The sequence below is a fragment of the Pempheris klunzingeri genome, chromosome 11 (assembly GCF_042242105.1).
Source record: "Pempheris klunzingeri isolate RE-2024b chromosome 11, fPemKlu1.hap1, whole genome shotgun sequence".
NCBI classification, from domain to species: Eukaryota; Metazoa; Chordata; class Actinopteri; order Acropomatiformes; family Pempheridae; genus Pempheris; species Pempheris klunzingeri.
This window is the reverse complement of record NC_092022.1, coordinates 14914758-14935087: the sequence shown is the minus strand read 5'-3', so window position 1 is coordinate 14935087 and position 20330 is coordinate 14914758. Positions and strand designations below refer to the sequence as shown.

The 20330-nt window shown below is 42.7% G+C and overlaps 1 protein-coding gene across 1 annotated transcript; it reads left to right on the top strand.

Annotated features, from left to right (window-relative positions):
• Window positions 1–396: 396 nt before the first annotated feature.
• emilin3b (elastin microfibril interfacer 3b) lies at window positions 397–15045 on the top strand. Its single transcript, XM_070839806.1, has 6 exons — window positions 397–783; window positions 10263–10385; window positions 11415–11737; window positions 11911–12257; window positions 12387–12737; window positions 13206–15045. Exons 1-6 carry the CDS (start codon window positions 599–601, stop codon window positions 14343–14345), a joined length of 2469 nt encoding a protein of 822 aa, XP_070695907.1. The 5' UTR covers window positions 397–598; the 3' UTR covers window positions 14346–15045.
• The last annotated feature ends 5285 nt before the right edge of the window (window positions 15046–20330 follow it).

The following is a 20330-nucleotide window of genomic DNA, read 5'->3' as shown; positions in this document are numbered from 1 at the left end:
GGTGGGATATGCAAATACTGGCTGTCTGTCTGCCTACCCCTTCAGAGGCAGCAGAGCAGCACGCTGCTTCTTACACACACACACCCTCACTCATGCAGAGTGCAGAGGACTTGGAGGGTCGAGCCTAGTCAGCAGGTCTCACACACTCTGGCATGTGTGTGTGTATGGAGCTGAAACTTTGCTAGAGACACTCTGACACTCTCTTCCCTAGTTCTCTCTTCTGTCCTGCTCTCCTCTTTCTCCTTTCCCCTCCTCCAGCACACCTTTGTGTTGTTTTCCTTGCCCCTCTTCCTCTCCCCTCCCTCTTCAGCCTCACTAGTTTTCCCTCTGCTCTGTCCTATGTGCTCAGAGTGTAGTTAGTGTGCGAACTGAAGGAGTGCAGGGCGAGATGCTTCTGATGCTACAGCTGTTTGGGCTCCATGTCTCCTTCAGGGCCCACTGAAGAAGACAAGACTGCACGTGAGTCGGGGAACTTCAACACAGCACTCTAAGAAAACTACAACTCACATTTTACCCTGTTTTCACCACCAGCCAGTTGCCTTTTCAAGACTCTGGAATTAATTGAGCTTTTCAAGACGAAGAGAAAAAAGGAAAAACAATGAGGACCAAGTGGTGTCAACTGGCTGCACAGTTATTTCTCTTAGGAGGGTTGCTATCTGTGGTGGACAGTAAAGGAACTTTTTATGGAGGCCATGCCAACCCTTTCTATGGAAACAGATACAACCTGTACAAGGCTGGACTCAACGCTCACCATTCACCAAACAAGCCCATGACCCGTCACAAGTAAGTGCTCTGTTTTGGACATGTCACAGGCACTAATGCACGTGTTATTTCCCTTCCCACGCTGCAGGGTATTGATTCAAAAAAGCATTCCAAGTAGCCGGAGTGCTTGCAAGCAAGACCCACCTCGTACTGTATTTCCCCTGAGAAACACATGTCACCAGCGAGTTGCAGAAATATGGTTTCAGTTAGGGCATCGGCTCGGTAACAGATCCCTGAATTGACTCTCTGTTTCTCTCTTACTCGCCATCAGCCCTTTTCTGTGGTTCACACCTAAAACCATCTGTGGCTGGGGATAAACATTATAAAGCAACAACGACAAGTGCTTTATAAAAAACAAAGCCGTCATTAAGGCCTTTATGGTGCAGCAAAGGGGATGTTGGCGACAAGAGTATTGATCCCTCACAGCCGCTCTGTGGGTGTGTGTGTGTGTGTGCGTGTGCGTGTGTGTGTGTGTATGTGTGTGTGTGTGGTGGGCGGGGGGCTCAATTAGGAGGCAAGACTTACGGTGCAGCTGCACCCGTTGCCAGAAGGGAGTGGTACAACTAATCGTCAATCAATATTAAAGCAATAACACAGTGGTCTCAACTGAGTTTGAATTGTGATTATTATTGAGCACTTGTTTTTTTTTACCATCCAACTCTTCCAGTATCAACAAGAGGAGGAGAAGGACCATCTTCTGTTTTTAATCAGTGATCTGTGATTTATGCAAATACACTGGACAGATATTGTCAGGACAGTCAAACCACATGACCAGGGAGGAATAACAATCCCAAGCTGTGCATGCTATTTGAAAGTCATGAAGCTGTTAGATAAAACAGAGCTTTGTGGATATATTTTGCCTGGATAGAGATGGCTGATATTTGGCTGACAGGGCTCTTTCGTTTTTTTTTTTTTTTCTTTCTCCCTTTCCCGTCTCTTTTGCTTGGCTTCCCCCGAGAGCTGTTATGTCTTTGGACAGCTCCCCAGCTACCTGCTGCTTCACTCAAACTGCCACTGAACACTGTTGATCGCCCAGCCCAGCTTAGTAATAGCATGCACCCTCACCTCCAGGGAAAAGGCTCTTCAGCATCCCCCATCCTGAGTGCAACATTAAGTCTCCACCTTTAATCTTCACACCCATCTAATATAACCTTCACCCATCCCATCCTTACCTTCCTTTCCGCCTGTCATCATATGTTTACTCTCCTTGCACTTCTACTAAGCCAAAATCACCACTTGTAAACTTTTTTTCTCACTCATGATAAGTTTTACACTTGTCATATTATTTAACATGTTTGCTGGTGTTTACTGATCAACAGCTAGCTTAACATCAGAAGTGCAGCTCCCCAGAGGTCCCATCCTCATAGTGAAGTCACAGATCTCTGGATATAACCAGTTGATTCCTGAATGTAACATACCAGTGTGGCTAAGGTTAGCAAGCCAATGAAGAACACACAACATGTAATTATGACAAATTTGGAGTTCCCAGGAGGCCTATTTCTTGTTACTGAGAGTTGTATTTCTCATCTTTTGACGAAAGCTAACTGCCTCCTCACACCTCCCGTCAAGCGAATGTGCTCTGCACCTGTCTGTCTTTTATATCTGATTTATGTGTCTTTTTTATATTGCCAAGAGTTTCTTTTCTAAATGCCTTTTATATCTTATGATAAGAACCTTTTTGTTAAAAGGTTACCTGCACTGTATGCCCTGCATCTTATTTTTCCTCATATCTGATGCTTTAAACTTTGCTGGTCATGTCTACTGCATGCTGGTAGCTCATTACGATAGGATCCATTTACTTTTTTGAAGTGATGCCAGAGAGTTTTCTTCATATTCTCCCATGCCAATTTTTGCCAAGCCTGAATCCCAAGACTGTCTCGTTAACCAAACATTATAGATTGTTCTAATAAAATCTACCTGATCATTGACGTCAGATGTTCAGTAATTGTACTTATTGCTGGTAGCTGGTAATATTCCCCCACATTAGTGTGTGTCCAAGTATAGTGTTTATATAAGAGGTGCTGACCCACCTTGGACACAGTGGGCCCTGGGGACGTGTCAGTGTCAGACCACCACTACAGATATATGAGCTCAGTTGTTGTCAGCCTGACTGGTCAGTGGAAATAGAGACTTAAAAATAACAGACATGCAATGACGTGTGTTTGTGTGTGTGTGTGTGTGTGTGTGTGTGTGTGTGTGTGTACAGTATGTATGGATCTATGTTTGTTTATGTTTGAGAAGGATTTCACTCATGTGCTTTTATGGCTTGTAAATACAAACTCTTGATTCTTACTGACCACACTGTCACGTGGACAAAACACGCCTGTTTTGTTTGGTGAGAAAATAAATTCTCAGCTGTTGGTGCGTCACAGACTTTTTTTCACCTTCATGTTGAATTATTATCTGTATTTTGGCAGCAAAGCAAGTGATGTGATTTCACAGTCCTTCTTTCACTCAGTGCAACCACTTGCTGCAGTGAGAAACTATATAACCCTCCAGTCACTGACTGTGATATATTATATATAGACAGTTACAATACTGTACCTGTCACAGCTTTATTACATAGAAGCTGACGTTGGGCAGTAACTAGAGCTGTGCATGGATGGCTTAGCTCAGGTTTCCTGGAGAGTGTTTTGGCCCAAAGGTGTTGGCAAAGTGGCAAATATCAATCAATGAATCAATTTTCATTTCAACATTTCATGAAGATTACAAGAATTTGTTGGCATGCTAACCAAGTGGTGAAAATATATAGTGTATGTAGCATCTCACAAGCATCTTTCACTATGTTGCGCTATAACATACCACTAAAACACTGAGTGAATGACAACAGGTGAAACATAATCCAAGAGCCTCATACCCATCATTGGAAAATGGGTGTAGTATAAATCAATTAGGATCCAAGCAGATGCTACAAGTCTTCACTGATCAGATTAGAGACATATCCAAGGGCTTTTCCATGATGAATTGGACAGAGATCAAGGGGGAAAGGTCAGCGAGTTGGTAGAGGTCAGAGGTCATGGGTTGCTGTTGTAAGTTTATGTTGAGTGTCCAGTGGAGGACAAGAACGGAGCCAGTCTCCTGCTAAGGGTCACAGAGGCTGGGCAGTAAATTCCCAAGGTTCTCAACCACACATATTTATCTAACTTTTGGCTCCACTCACCTTTTAGCTAAAATGTTTGGGATTTTAATGTACATGAGAGAGCATAATCCATGCCTTAATCAACAACTCTGAGTAAATTGTTTTATAGTTTCGCATTTTGGGAAATGCACTTGTTACACCTCCAATGACAATTTTCAACCTGAAGCCATTGTAACTTAATTCTTTCTATACCCATAACATTCACCAAACTTCTCGTTTTGCTGTAATCTGTCCAAACTCTGTTTAAAAGCATCTACCACTTTCAGTCCTCTCTGCCCTGCTGTTATTACAGACATGTCTGAGCCTTTTTTGTCAAGCTGTGACCTTTAACCTGCAATGGTCTCGGGCTCTTTGGAAATGGTGTTCGTTAAGAGTGAGCTAATGAAACATAAATGTAACAAAAAATTATTGAAAAAATAACATATAAAATTGAAAAACAATAAAACAACAATATTTGATCATAATTATTTAAACATGTGGAGTAAGCCACACAACATACTGTTGAAAAAGGCTCTCTTACTAGTTACAGCACCCAGATATTGTGATTATAATAGTCTTAATGTTCAGCAGTCACCTTCAACACATTGCTATTAGTTTAACTCCCAAGCATATACAGTACATTGAGCCTAACAAATCTAACAGTTCCATTTGAATACCCCTTTATTTCAAAAACACAGGGAGCTATTCTTACTCAAAGAAGATTATGTGCTTTGTGAAATGCCGAAAGCATTGAGATGTTATTGGTTTGTTCTTTCACTACCGGTGTTTGAGGCTCTTACTGGGCTCCACGAGAAAAACAACATATAACACCAACAAAAAAACAATGTAACGACATAACAAAACAAAATAACATATAACAACAGAGTAATATATGACTGTCCAATAAATCTTAACAAGTAAAAATGATCTATAATGAATAGGAACTAACAATGACAAACTGTAAAATGTTTCCACATCCACATTTTGCTGTATTGAGGATTAAAGGCTGATTGCCAAGATTTATACATATGTAAAAATAATGGTCTGCCTTTAAGCTATAATTACTGGAGCTGGCGTTAGAGGTGACCTGTCTATGAATGACAGAGTGATCCCCTCGGTCCTGGAGCTGGGAGTATCAGGTCTTTGCTTTAACCCTAATCAGTAGCCACAAGAGCAACGCCAGTCAGCTGTGCAGCATGGGGCCTTCAAGACCTGCCAGTTGGCTAGAAATAGGTTTCATTAAAAGCCTGTATGGAAAGAGGTGGGCCCTGGAGGAGAGTTGTTAGCTCATAGACACGGTTGTTAAAGGTCCTATTAAAGATTGCATGGTTTTCTATCTGGGCTGCTCCAGTCATAAATCTGTCAGAGGCAGCAGCAGTGGCCTGGGTTCAAACAGTCAGGAACCCTGCAGGTGAGAGAGCAGTTAGTAATGAGGAAGGTGAGACCTTGAGTGCAACAGTGTCAAAATAACGGAGGCAATGGAGGAAAAAGTGCCAGGTTAGAGTACCGGGGATGTCAGGGTCATGATGAGGCAACACAGATGGGCTTCAATCAAAAAGAGCAAGAAAAAACACAGTATTAGAAACTGAGGCAGGACTGGTATGCTTAGATAAGTAAACAGAGATTACCTGCAGTTTGCAGATTTTGCACAAAAAAAAAAGGGGAAGGTTATGAGAAAAAAGGGAACTGAAAGGTGAGTTGTTTTGGGCCCAGCAGAGGGTGGAGGTCCAGCAGCAATAATATTTACCGAAAACGCTCCACATGAGAATCTGAGATGGGAATTCTGCTTTCCCCCTGGGAGGCTGTGAAGTGATTTAGGAACTGTAATGCTATACTGCAAATATTTACAGTGGGACCAGAGTAGCAGTCAAAAAATGTCACGCTCCAAATGACAGAAAAAAGACAATATTTTTGGTGTTAAAAGAGAGAAGTGTGTTGGGAGATGGGGACAAAGAGGAAAGTAAGGCAAGAGAAATAGTACGTGTGGCTTTCCTGTCATGGTGACAGGAGGCAAAGAGTGTTTTGTTTGAAGAGGAAGAGAGCAAGGTCAGGTGACACAAGAGTTAAATACACTGATGAACTTGAATCAGTGTTGAGTCAGTTGGGGCTGGGTGGTTCAAAGAGGGTGTGGATCAACTGGACACTTTTATTTTTTATATATTTTGGGTGTTTTCTTGCTGTTTACAGTGATATTCGACTTGTAAGTTGACACACTCAAAAGAAATGTTTTTTATATGAAAAAAAAAATAGCAAGAAATGTGTGAAATATCATCAGAAAATATCTAAAATACAATTGTTAGTTTGCACTTCTGTCTTAAGAAAGCCTTTTTGTAAATCTGTACTGTGCAAGAGTCAAATAGGCAATAAGTAACATCTGACTCAGGCCGGGGTCACTTCGTTTAGGCATTCTGCAAAACCTAATTTTGTTTTAAACTGCATACCAGCCAAATGGAATGCTGTCATATTAGATCAGGTAGATGAGTTCACTTAAAGACAGTATACTAATCAACTGCACTCTTTTAGAGGCTTTTAGCCATGCTGGTGGCATGGCTGCAGGGATGGCAGTGTCTGTTTGTCAACATACTAATATATAGAACATTATACCTGCTAAACCTTCAGGTATTTTCACAAAGGCATTGTGAGCATGTTAGCATGCTGGCATTAGTATTTTGCTCAAAGCACCGTTGTGCCAAAGTACAGCCTGACAGAGTTGCTGGGATGGCTGTAGACTCCTGATCTCTTGTTAGGATTTATTACATATGTTGGCAACTTTTTATTCCTCTGACCGTCTTAACTATTCTTTTTCTAGGTCACTAAGGTCCTGCGACCACATGTTTTTGCCTGTCTCAGGGGCAAAGTTAAAGCCAAATGCTCATCATGCCTTTGCTGTTGCTGCCCCAAAGCAGCAGAATAGGTCACCTGCAGTCGAATGATATCTCTGAAACTTTGAACTCTTTTGTCCTAGACCAGTAAATCAGATCAAACTCTACAAAAAAATTTTTTTCAATATGTTTTTACTCACACTTACACAATTAACAAATGCATTGATGTGGAATGTGCTAGTTGTCTTAAATATGAGTCATAGATAAAGTTGACTTGGCCTAAGTGACTTTTACTGTCTGGCACATATAGGGTTATCCTGTGTGGCCATCTGTCACCAACGAGTGCTTAAATAAACATCAGAAAGTATTTATACATTTTAAAACCAGTCTCCTTGTGCCATATTGGTTGAGGGACGAGGTGTGAAAATAGCTTAGAAAAGGCCAGCACTACCCTCTCTCTTTTTCTCCTCCTGTGATCTCAGATCTCAGATTATACTGGATCAGGACCCCCCCCCCCCCCCCCACACACACACACACACACACACACACACACACCCAGGCAGATGTAGTTCTCACCTACCTTGCAGGGACTGAACATGGTTGAGACAGTTACAGACCCCAAAGACAGTACTGTCCTTCTTTCATATGACCACTCACACATCATGAGTTTGTATTTCTGGCAAAAAAGCTCGTGTAATCCTCATCCTGCAGAGCTGTGTGGTCTCTGTGGATGTGATATAAAAGGGCCAAGAGCTTTATTGCGTGTGTACCGATGTGTGTGAGAGTGTCTGTGTGGCTCACGCACAATATCACTATCTCTCAAGTTGAAACTCAACATTGGTCGTATAAAGATCTGTTTTTACACAACAGAGGAGGTGACCTGCGGTTGCCCTGACCGACACTGCAGCGCAGAGGGACAGGATTTATCTCAGCATTCGACTTTGATTCTCACAAAGCCAGAGCCCCTCTGTCTGTAAGACACTGAGGATAAAATATCACTCGCAGACCCAAATGACATTGACAGATTTGTGAAAACAGGCAAAGAGCGGACTCGGGAGAGAGAGGCAGAAGCAGAAAACCATGTACATCTGGATTCCTGCACTTTTCAGGCATTGTGTTTGAGTCTGAAGGTCACTGGCTCCCCCCAGATGTGCACCTGACAAACAAATCGGTGAACATGGTCACTTTTCACTCCAGTGATCAGTAATGTGAGAAGGGTCACACACTTACTATACTGTACTGTATACACAGACATACTTGTGCAGTGAGTCTGGTCTCCATCAGCTGTCAAAAATCCTCATATGCCTATAGAAGCTTTTCTTAACTCTCACACAGACACAAAACAAAGTCAACTTTCTTACTTTGTAGCAGTCAATAAATCTGTCATATATGCAAGGAAACCATACCCATTAAGCACTATTAAGGCTTTACAGTATGATACTTAAACCACTCAAACATAGTGCTCATATTCTCTGGATGACGGTATCGTCAGTTTGTCTTAACTCCAGGAATCTTTATTACCATCACCATGGGAATGTGATCTTGCACAAATGTACTGTGTTTGTGCCAGACTTCTCACATGTTCAAAAAATGAAGACAAACTGTGATTTATTTTGCCGCCAAAGGCGATGTGTATTCTGTGAGCAGCAGATGAGAGCAGAAGGAGTAATCGCTGTTAACCCCCCCACACACCCCCATCAGGGATCATAAAGAAAAGAGCCTGCAGGTGGGGTGGTGGTGGACAAGAATTCATGAAAGGAAATTATCAGCAGGGTTGTAACAGCAGCATCAGCAGACTGAGCAAGATACAGTACACATGTTTTTATCAGAGGGAAGATCTGCAGAAATTATGATGCAGCACCACTTGTGTTGTCACAATAAACATATAGTCTTCATTCATTATACCCAACACCTTTCTGATACATGAAAATATATTCCAGATCCCAGATGTCCTTGTTTTTCTTACGCACAAAAATCATCTGCAGCAACCAGTGAATTTCCTGTGTAAGTTTAAAGTGTTTTAAGAGCTCCCATCCTACCACATCAGTTCAGGTCATAACCGCCACTTCCTTAACAACGCCTGACCTGGCAGCAGGTTGTCAGGCTGGTATGAAAGGAGCTCTGTCATTCTGACTCCTGCCCCTTTTCCTTCCACCGCTATTAACATATGTCAACACCGGGAGAGTGGTGACACACACACACAGAAACGTCAACACAGTCAGCAATTTGCAGAGAGCAGCAGCAGTGCAGCGGTTTCTCACAGATTCTGTCAGACTGTCCGGCCTGTTAACCGTCTGAACCTGTTAACTTGGCATGTAGACCTTCTTCGGCCCCCGTGTCCCTCTGTGCTCCTCCAAACACTTCTATTTGTCCTGAAACAGCTGTGGAGCAATGTTAAGTACTGCATGTGTTGCTAAATGCTCCCCTCTGAATGTAAGAAATGCTTCACATGTGAGCCTAAAGAGTGCAGATCATTGTTTCCTGTGTTGCACAGGGTCCAGGGGAACATTTAGCAGTTGCTGTGGCTGCACTGGCAATGAAGCGAGAGAAGGAGAGAGAAGGCCCAGCTCCAGCATGATGCAACAACTGTTCAAAGTAGTTATAGTGAAGTTATTATGTGTTGGACTCTGGACATATCCGAGCATGTCTGGGATTGAAAAATGTCTCAGTGATATTTTTTGTTTCTTGTCTTCATAAATGACTGTAGCTCGGTGTGTTATACATCAATGAACATGTCAATAAGAAATGTGTTTTCACTTGGTAGGGAAACACAATCTATCCAGACAGAGCCAGCAAAAATCCTCCGTCATCATTCTGCCTAATGCCAGAGGTATCCATAAATTTGCGGTTTTTAAGATTAAACGGGGAAACATCACTCGATATAATTTATCTGTATGTAATATACGGCTCTTTTGTGAAAACCCCTTCAAAGCTCGCAAGATCTGAGGTTGCAAACCAAAAATGCAATTTGAAAAGAATAAATCTTATCTGAAGGATCCATTGCCATGAATAGGTTTTACATAAGATAGAAAAGTCATGTGTATATATTTTATAAAACCAGATTTACATGGCAGCTTATAAAAACAAACGAACTATAGCAAAAGCAGCAATAAAGGAACAGTTAAGCTACTACTGAGCAGTATAAAAAGAAACAAAACAAGCACTATACAACAGAGAAGGGGGCAGACAGAATAATCACACGAGTAAGCAGCACAGTAAAGCATTCAGACATTGACCTCAAGGGAGGCTTCATCATCGAATTACATATTTTTCAAGAAGAAATAATCTCATCACTCAGCTGGAGGTGGAGTAGCAACAGTGCATTAAAGAAAAATATCACTGAAAAGTGTTGTTTGAGCAACTACTTGTTTGCTTAAAGTGACACTCTGCCATTTTTGAAAGAAGAATAACACATAATTATTTTGTACAATTCAAAAGTTTAAATGATAAAACAATAAACATGATTGACAGGTACACTGTGAAACAAGGTCTGTTGTTATATTTACACAGTGCTCACATTGTATATCAGTTCTCTAAATGTCACTCTGCTGTCCCCACAGAAACCACTGTGCCTATGTGGTCCAGAAAAACATCACGTGCATCATGCAGGATGGAGTGGCAACCTATGTGAAGGCTGAGTACACCACCAAGTGCATCTGGGGTCAGAAGTGTCCCGTTGTCATGTAAGTTTAAAAAAAAAAAATCAATGAAACTAATAATATATGAGATGAAGTCTCACATCAAACCTTTGACATTCTTTGGATTTTGGACCTCTAACCCAACCTAAAAGGTGTAATTATTATTTCATATTCAGTAAACAGCAGCATTGGGAACAGTGTAGAAAGTACTCTATATCAATGCTGCCCTCTAGTGTCCATGTAATGTGCTGCCCATATAACGAGGACATCAGCTGAAGTCACATCTGTTTATGTAGTTATAGTTCTTTGATCGAGTAACAACCCTGGAGGGAAATGGTGTCAATTCAATTAGGATTTTAAAAACTGTCTGTTTAAACTGTTTAAAAATTGTCTCAAAAGTTCAAAGACAGTGGCTACTGTGAGCACCATTTCTTTCTCTGTCCATCAAAAAAGGCTGAAGAGCTCCTCCTGTTTGATCATTATGGGTTAAATGTGGTCTTTCCTACCAATCCTAAAGAATTGAAAAGTAACACTACTGCAGATGTAACTGTGCCTATCTGCACGTGTGTGAACGTCCAAGCAGACGTGCTCATGTCATGTTGTGGCTCTTTTTGATATGCCTTTCAAAAGCCCCCACACAGAGAAAATTAAAGGAAGGGATTTTCTCTTCAAAAAGCCTGAATGAATGACCGTGTGTGTATGTATGTGTGTGTGTTTGTGTGTGTAAGAGAGAGAACAAGTGAGTTTGATTCACAATCAAAAGGAAATTCACCTTAAACAAGATAACAGTGAAGTTGGGTGCTGACCCTGGTTCAATCCTCTAATGCCACATGATTTATGTTGTATTTTATCTCGGTCTCCTTATCTCCCTTTAATCCATGTTAAATCTCGTAGAGAACAACTTTATCCCTTTATCTCTGCTCTGCACCTCCCATCCGCCTGTCCTCTGTTCTGGCTCTGAGCTCTTAATTAGTAAAAACAAATGCAGCAATTCTGATAGAACTTCTAATGTGACAATTGTAACATACTCTTAAGCTCTGATTGTAAACATGTTTTCTGTCATGCTGCCCTCAGGTACAGGACATTCTACAAGCCAAAGTATAAGGTGGGTTATAAGACTGTGACTGAGCTGGAGTGGAGATGTTGTCCTGGATACACTGGAGAAAGCTGCTATGATGGACCCACATCACTGCCCGACATCATGATGCCACCGTTCAAGGGTGCAGGTTTTCCCCATCGCCCAGGGATGAAGGGTTTCCCCCATGGCCCTCGACCCCCCGTGGACCAGAGGCCTGGAGGAGGCCAGCTGGAGCCTGGCAAACCCCTCCCAAGCGTGCCTGACCACAGGACAATACCCACAGGACAGCTGCCCGCTGTGAATGGAAAACCAAACTATGGTGAGAAGAAAAACACAATCAAAACCAATTTACTGTAAACCTCAGTTTAAACTTGCAGTACTACTGCTTGTTTGCGTGCATATTTTCTCTTTCTTCTTTTTAAACACCCTCAAGGCTGCATCATACCATCTTCAGTGCTGGCAGACTTTCAAAAAACTTTCTCTTTGATCCAGGGAACAAATTTGGGATTTCAGGAGTGACTGGTGAACGTTTAGACCGGATGGAGGACGACCTGCGTCGCCTCACCCAGGGTCTTGACACTCTCAACGGAGTGGTGGCTGGCCTCGAAGAGCGACTGCGCACATCTCTCAGAGAAGACACCAACAAAATCCTGGTGTCCCTGCTACCCAATGCTCCCCGCGTGCCTGACTCTACAGTGGGATTTGGGGTGATCCCAGATGGGACTCCTGATGGACTAGAAGGAGGAGAAAGCTTCACTGGTTTTGGAGACTTAGCAGGGAGGGTGACAGAAGTGAAGGATGAGCTGCGAGCCAAAACTCACATCTTAGAGGAGATTCAGGTACTGTGCCACTACATTTGTACAAAGATCAGTTGATAGAGTATCTATACATACTGATCATGCCTCAGTTCTATTTCTCCTTCCAGTATTAAATCCTACCTTCTCCTTCTCACCTGTGTGTGTCTTTAGGGGATGGTCCTGGGTCATGATGGCCAACTGAAGAAGTTGCTGGAGGGAGCTAGAGGCAGGCCCATCCCTGGCCCCAGCTCCACTGCTCATCTAGATGAGATCCTGGACGTCAAGCTGGCCAGTGTGCGTGCTGAGATCCTGGATGGCTTTGAGCGCCGTTTGACCGGCCTGGAGAGCCACTGTGATATAAAGATTGGGGAGGTGCAAAAACAGTGCCATCGAGAGCACATGGATGGCCAGCAGCAGATGCAGCAGTCTCTGGATGGAAGAGAGACTGGGCTCAGGGAGGAGCTTGGCTCTTTGCAGGCCCAGATTCAAGGTCTGACTCTCACTGAGAGCTGCTGTGGACAGGTATGATATAGATGTGGTTGTAGTATGTAATAATATCAGCATGCAGTAAACAGATTTGTCAATTTGTCAAATGAACAGTAAATGAATGAGGGGTTTCAATGTTTGAAAAATGATCAATCATCATGATCAATGTGACACTACCAAACCTTCAACGAAGGGCTTAAAAAAATAGTTATAGATAATAGCTTTGAATTAGAGAATTAGATGAGGAGATTCATGCCACTCTCATGTCTGTACGCTTGATATGAATCTCCAGCCTAGCGACAATTATCTTAGCTTAGCACAGCGACAAACAGGGAAACAGCTAGCCTGGCTCTGTAAATAAATCTACCAACCAACACCTCTAAAGCTGAGTAATTAACATGTTTAAATATGTTTCCATGCAACAGAGAGAGCAACATTGTAGTCATGTATGACCGGAAATTTTTTTGAATTACTAATAAACTAATACATTATTGATTATTGCAGGTGAACAGTCTGTCCCAGCGTGTGCTGCTGCTGGAGGACTCAGTCAAAGGTTTGACGGAATCTCAGAGACAGCTCCAGACTGCGCTCACTGACCAGAGCATACATGTGGAGACACTGATCGAGACCCGCCTGGTGGACATAGAAGGCCGCCTCAATGCCACGGAGGGTGGAACTGATGGAGGGCTCCCTGGTGGTCTGGATGGCTTCAAGACCATGCTGGAAGACAAGCTGAAGACCCTGGAGGAGAGAGTGTTTGTGGCCGTCGAGGAGCTGAGTAATGCCACTGCTCCAGCACTCTTGGAGGGTCAGGTGGTCCCAGCACTGGAGACAGAGATTGAGTCTTTGAGGAGGCAGGTGGAGGGAGACCTGGATGGCATTCAGAAACAGTTAATAGATCTGGAGCTCCTCTGCACCTCTTCCTGCTCACCCTCCACTCCTCCAGCAGGGGGTATCAGTGTCACTGAAGTAGAGGAGGAGTGTGAGGGGATGGCAAAGAAGATGACTGACCGCCTGGACATCCATTCTAACCAGCTGGGCCATCTAAACAACACCCTGCAGAACCTGCTCTTCCGTATCGCCCAGGAGGACACGGAGGGCTTCGTCCATGGAGAGATCACCCTGCTGAAGGTCAACATCAACTCTGTAAACCGCACTCTGAAGGGCCTAAAGGACTCAATTAGCTTCATTGCAAGTGAAGTGGGCCATGCTAACTCCACCTGGGAGCAGAGAGAGCACCAGCTTGTTAACCAGGTTCAAGGAATCACCAAACTCGTGGACCACCAAGCCTCCCTCCTCGGGGCCGGGGAGAGGCGGCTGGCCCAGCTGAAGGGAGAGCTAGTGGCCTTGAAGAGACAGCTGTCTGGGGAGCTGCAGGGCTGCCGGAGAACAGCGATAGAAGTACACAAGGAGGTGAAAGACGTTGATAGCAGGATGAGCCAGGTAGAGGGCCAGTGCAGCAGCCTGGGGGAGCTGGCAGAGCACCTGGAGCGGATCAGAGCGGAGCTTGAGAGACACTCAGACTCCTACCTGGCCCAGGTGAATGGCACCCTGGCCGTTCATTCAGAACAGCTAGCTGAGCTGAAAGGGGAGGTCAAAGACTGCGCAGCCAAGGAAGCAGCCAACCAAAAAGGAGACCAGTAGCACCTGAGCTACAGATTTTTAAAAAAAGAAAGAGACTTATGTGTGTTTCCTATGACTCACGTGACTTCCTCTGCTTCTCCCCCCTCTGTTTTAAAGCCCATCTGCACAGATACAAATTAACTGAACCAGCGAGAGTCATTTCCCATAAGCTCCCCACCCCAGTGCCTCCAGATGTCCCAGGTATTTAGTTTAGTGAAGTGAGGAGAGGAAGACACAGAATACAAAGACACACCTATGGTTGTATAGCTGGGCAATATTTTCCCTTGAGATGTTATTCTATAGGGCATTTGTTTTTTTCTCTGATCATGATTGTTTTGTTTTCACATTTTACCTTTTTTAACTTATATGAAGTGACTGCATTGTTATGGTGTTAAACTGTTTGTATTAGAGAAATGGTAACAAAACAAAGTGGATGATATGGGACTAATGCGCTGCTACGGGTTTGTGCTGACAAGCACGCTTGACATCCTCTGCGTGGACACTTGTCTGGTTGTTTGGACAAAAATACTGTATGTCATCTTGGTGCTATTTACATTTTTGTAAAGGTAAACTGTTTTACACATGTTTTAAAATGATTTGTATTTCTGCTTTGACAGTTGTGTTTGTTTCCTGCTGCATTGCTCCAAATTGCGGAGAAGTTCCAAAAGTCACCATTGGAGGACAGTGATAACACATTACATGGCATGGTAGATGGAAAGAAATAAAATCTAAAACACCCCAGGGTGGCAGTGTTTTTTTAGACACAATTTGGGGATTGTAGGCCTTCATGTGGGTCGTTGTATCCTGAAAATGACTTTTCATTCAGTAAAATTCAATACAACTATATTTATCCCTGTAGAGGGAATTGTATCGCAGCTCATCTGTGGATTTATTATGGAGCTCTAATTGTTAAATTGTTAGCAATCCCACATTTCTTTGCCTTTACTCTTTGTCCATTTACTACGAGTCAACAAATACACAGTAAATATGAGAAGAAAAAAAAATGAAGCACTATTATTTACAAGGCTAAAACAATCAAATGCTATAGGCTTAAAAACTATTTGTTATTGGCAATACATGCATTCATAGTGAAATATAAATACCTCAAAATATCTCAAAACACACAAAGAAAAGAACAAGCACAAAAGCACAAAAAAGTTGTTGAGCAATAACGCCTCACCCATCAATATCTGGTCTACTCCTCTGCCCTTTTTGATGCAGTTATTTTTCTAGTATTACATATTTTATTGCACCAAATACTGTATATCATAATTTGTGACGCCATCTAAACACTATGCAGGCACCGTGTTCTTGCAACAGCTATCAAAATATAGTATGTGATCAAGTATGAGAAAAAAGCATCCCCAAAGGTAAGCTGAAATTTCTAAAGAGGTAAAAGAATCTGATTGTTTACAGATAGTTTACAGAATTTAGCGCCAAACACCAAAATAACTTTTTTATTTTTTATTTTTTAAGGCAGATAGACCGTATCATCATTCTTAAGGTATGAAAATTCACCTGCCAAGATGTGGTCAGGTAGGTTAAATATACTTCCAGTTCAATTTCCTTACCAGTTGTTGATGACTTACAGAACTCGGTTCCCAGTTTCTCAGATTCATTCAAATACTCTTTAATAAGATCTTCAAATTATTGCACAGTTGTGGAACCAGCAAGTAAAAGGCTGGGTCAGACATTATTTGATCAAAATTAACTGATTGAAAAGGAGTGTCGTTTTGGAGGAATGCAAACTGTTTGCTGGCCTCCCATGACAGTAAGTAATTTATGCTCAAAAACTAGATTTATGTATATTCCCATGTCCACATGACAAATGACAAGTCACAGTGTTAACCTGGGAATAATTAACCTTTGATAGGAGTTTTAAAATAGCTTCATCATGTTTCCTTGTCTCAATATCAGGTATAACAGATTCATGAATTCATGACAGGAAACCCATTTTGAAGTATGACCAAGCCTGTTGTCAGGTTGCACTGTCTGCAGGTTTCACAGAATATCAGCACATAGTTTAAGACAGCAACATCTTTCACTGATTAACTGGCTGTCAGCATGTAATGAGGACCAGACGTGACTCATTAATATATGCTGTGCAGCATATTGGCTGGAAGAGTCCAAGGTGTGACTGCACAGAGTAAGCAGTTTCATTTCATTTTTGTTCAAAACCGCTGGCTACCACATTGATACATAAAGGAAACTGTGCTCATATGATACAAACATGCATGAAACAGCATAAGCACACCTTACTGCAGTTGCAATCTACAGTAGCTTATAAAAGCGTAGTCACATGAAGAGGTCAGAGGATAGGATGAGGTCAGTAGGTCAAAGTGTGGAGGGTATTACATTGTTTGTAGAGTTAGAGGTTAGGTGAGACCCAATGATAATGAATGAAGCTGAGTGAAATGAGCTGTAAAAATTAGTTGACCTTGCACCACTGAAGCGCTGTCAGCAGGTCTTCTATACAACATCAGCACATAGTTCTTAAAGACAACATCTCTTACTAACCAGAACAGGATGGAGCAATCACAGCATGATGAAAACCAGAGGCTTGATATAAAAATAAAAATGCTGGAGGGGCAACACAGAGCGGATGTAGAGGGTGAAGGTCGCAGTCAAAGGCAAAATTGGACATGTTGTATTGGGCAACAGAACTGGATGAGGGAGGATAGTGAGATGATCATGAGCATGTGACAGGAGGAATAAAGTAGGATGGATGTAATGAGATTTTTTTCAAAAAATAGTACAGTGAGATGGCATCAGAGAAAAATGAGCAGAGGCAATAGATGAGTATGGCTGTGACAGTCAGTGTAGGGAGGAGGCGAACTGAGTGGATGAGCTCGCCTGGCTGGCTGAAGAGGAATACTTAAGCTGATAGACAGGGATGTGACAAGGGCAGGGCAGGCAGGAGAATACAGGATGGACACTGAGACGGAGCACAGCAAGTGTCAAGGAGGATGAAGAATGAGAGAACAGTAGAGCAGATGTGTTTACAGCCTCCTTGTCGCTCGGCTCCATCCCTTGTATCCTAACAGGAAAGCAGGCAGGAGTCACAACAGGAGCTGGAACAAATACATGCCTGGGAATATAGACATGCATAAGCTTCTACTAAAACACAAACAGTTAGCTACAACAAGGAAAACAGCAGGAGTGCAAGTTTAAAGCCCAGGGCTTGACAGCAGCTGGGTACTCAGCCGTCCCTTGGGGGGGCAGCGCCACACAAAGGACTGTCCTATTGGTGACCTGGGGAAGGCACAGCAGAATGGTGAGGATGACAAGAGAAAACAGACTCTAAGAGGAGGGGGAGCAGGTTTCTCTAATGCTGGGTAAAGCTCATACCTGAGACCATGGGAAACAGTTATGTAATACCAAGCGATGTTACAAATTCATGTGACATCCACACATGAGCACAGTGGCTTCTCTCTTCCTCTGCTTCTTGTTTTTGCACATGCATGAGACAGCACATACTCACGCACATGTGCACACACATGCAGCGTCCCATAAGGCATTGTTGTTTCCTATTACTCTAACATCTGATTTAACCAGATATGAGAGCGTGGACCATTTAATGCATGATGTCAGCACATATATCATATAGAAGTCACTAACAAAGCAAAAAAATGTGGAAAGCTAAAGGGCATGTCTCTTTAGTTGTTTCTCAGTGCAGAGGAATAAGCACACACACTCATACGCACACACACACACACACACACACACACACACACACATATACATACATACATACATGACAACAGGAGAGGTGTGTATGAAGAGTGTGACATGATTCTCCACTACGAATTTGGTTATTCAGCTATATCCTGATGCAAATTCCAGTTTAAGACACTGTGGGGAGAGATGCATTGACACAGACACACAAGCAGCATACAAAGGCCAAAGCTCCACAAATGGCATCAAAGCCTTTGAGATGTGTAACACTCAAGAGGGTGCGTGTGGATGAATCAATAACGGATGTGTATGTGTGTGCCGGCGTCTGTTGTATACGCATGCCAAGGCAACTCTTGAGATCTTAAGAGCTGCCCTCTGTGTGTGCCTGACAGCTAAGTGACACTGGTGTTAGCATACCAAAGCCTTGTGTTTCCCAGACTCCATTAAGATGTGGCTACTACAGCAGAGCTCTGTGCCTCTGCCAAGTCTCTCTCACACAGACACACACACTGCAACTACTGTTACACAGCAGGAGAGGAGCACAAGCATTTTCAGTGAGGATTAATGGAGGCGTTTTTGCACATTTTCAAATGCAGCACCTACATTATATTAATTACTACCACAGCCATTTTTCCTTATATTTTGTTGAGGGAAACAGAGTGGGAAGCGGTGCACAAATCCTGCAGAATACATTTAAATTTCAGAGCAGATATCCCATCCCTGCCACTTAGCATTTCCTTTTCCGAGAGCATAATTAAATTATCAGCTGTCACTTCTGTTAACTAGCAGAGATGCGCAGTTTATGTGCTATATGCCACAGGGCTGGAGCTGCTCTGATTCAATGAATCTTAAGTGACCTCTCGTCAAAGCATCTCATTCTGCTCTCTGCTTTTCTTTTATGGGTGACAGGCTGTACAATCCCAACAAGAGTCATCTTTGTCTCAGGCTCCGGATGGGTCCACGGAAACACACACACACAAATGAACTGTCAGCAGCACACTCACTGACAAGAGTGGAAAGTGGGACTATAAAAAGAAGTGTACAACAACAGAGGAATCGGTCTCAAGACGCTGATATTTTGCAGGAAACTGTGGATCTCAAGAATCACAGCCATGGTGTCTGTGCCAAAAACACACACAATAATCCTCTGTTTGGGCAAGAGTGTTTAAGTGGAGATGTGATGCTGTTTATATCCCTGTTCACAGTGTGGAGCCTATCAGTGCTCATGCAGGCATTTAGCTCTCCAACTACACAAAATCTTAGATAAGGAGCCTCACGTTGGTATTTTTAGAAGACTCACAAACAGTTTCTGTCATTATATTGTGTGTGTGAAGTTAATGAGGAAATTATTTTTTCATGGTTTGGAAGAATATCCTTTTCAACGCACTCAATGACCATCTCATAGACCATGCAGGCGTTGTAAACTACAGAATACCACTCCCAGTAGAGCCCCTCCACTGGCAGCTCATGCTGTATCTGTAGCCAGTTTGTGCTTTTGTATAAGTAATGAAGTGTAGACTAAATGTTTCTTCACTGGAAGCAATCTTGCTTGCACATGTTTACACTCTGTGCAGCAGTCACAGCATCCAGTATAACCACATTATTATTCAGAACATTAAAATAGAGCCACTGACCACACTCGGAGGAAATGCTTGGGCAGAGGCAGCAGTTCCTGGCAGCACACTGAAAATAGAGGGACGTCAACATGCACGCATGCACAGAGAACAAAAAACAGAGGCACGGACGGGATACGGTTATCTTTACAAGTTTCATTTTATTGGTGTACTTTGACAATAACAATGATGGTATAAAAGAAAATCTCCATCATACAAATTTCAATAATCAAAAGAGAATATGCCGATACACAAACAGCTCCACATAAGGCTGACATCAAGTTTTAACAAGTGGCTTGAAATGGCTTCAATTCAAGGAGAATGACCTCCTTACAATCAGAGAAGATATATTTTAAATTTAGTAATCTGTATCCTTTTTCTCTCTTTTTTTTTTAAATAGTTAGCTTTCATACAAAAAAAATGTATCTGTGTAGATTTTAGAGTGGATTGTGTCGCTGGTTTGGGTGCCTGTGTTTCATTGCATTGTAAGCATATGGTGTTTTTTGGCTGACACATCGCTATCCTGCAGAGCTTTCCTCTGACCTATGCCGTACCCCAACTGCTGTCACTATCAAAGAGACGTCACACGCAGAAACAAGGACACTGAACTTCTTCTCAAGACTGATGCCTACTTCTGCCATGATGTGTCTCTTCAACTGCTACAGCATATCAAGTACAGAGGGACCTCTGGGGTACAGAACACCTCTGAGATTGTGAG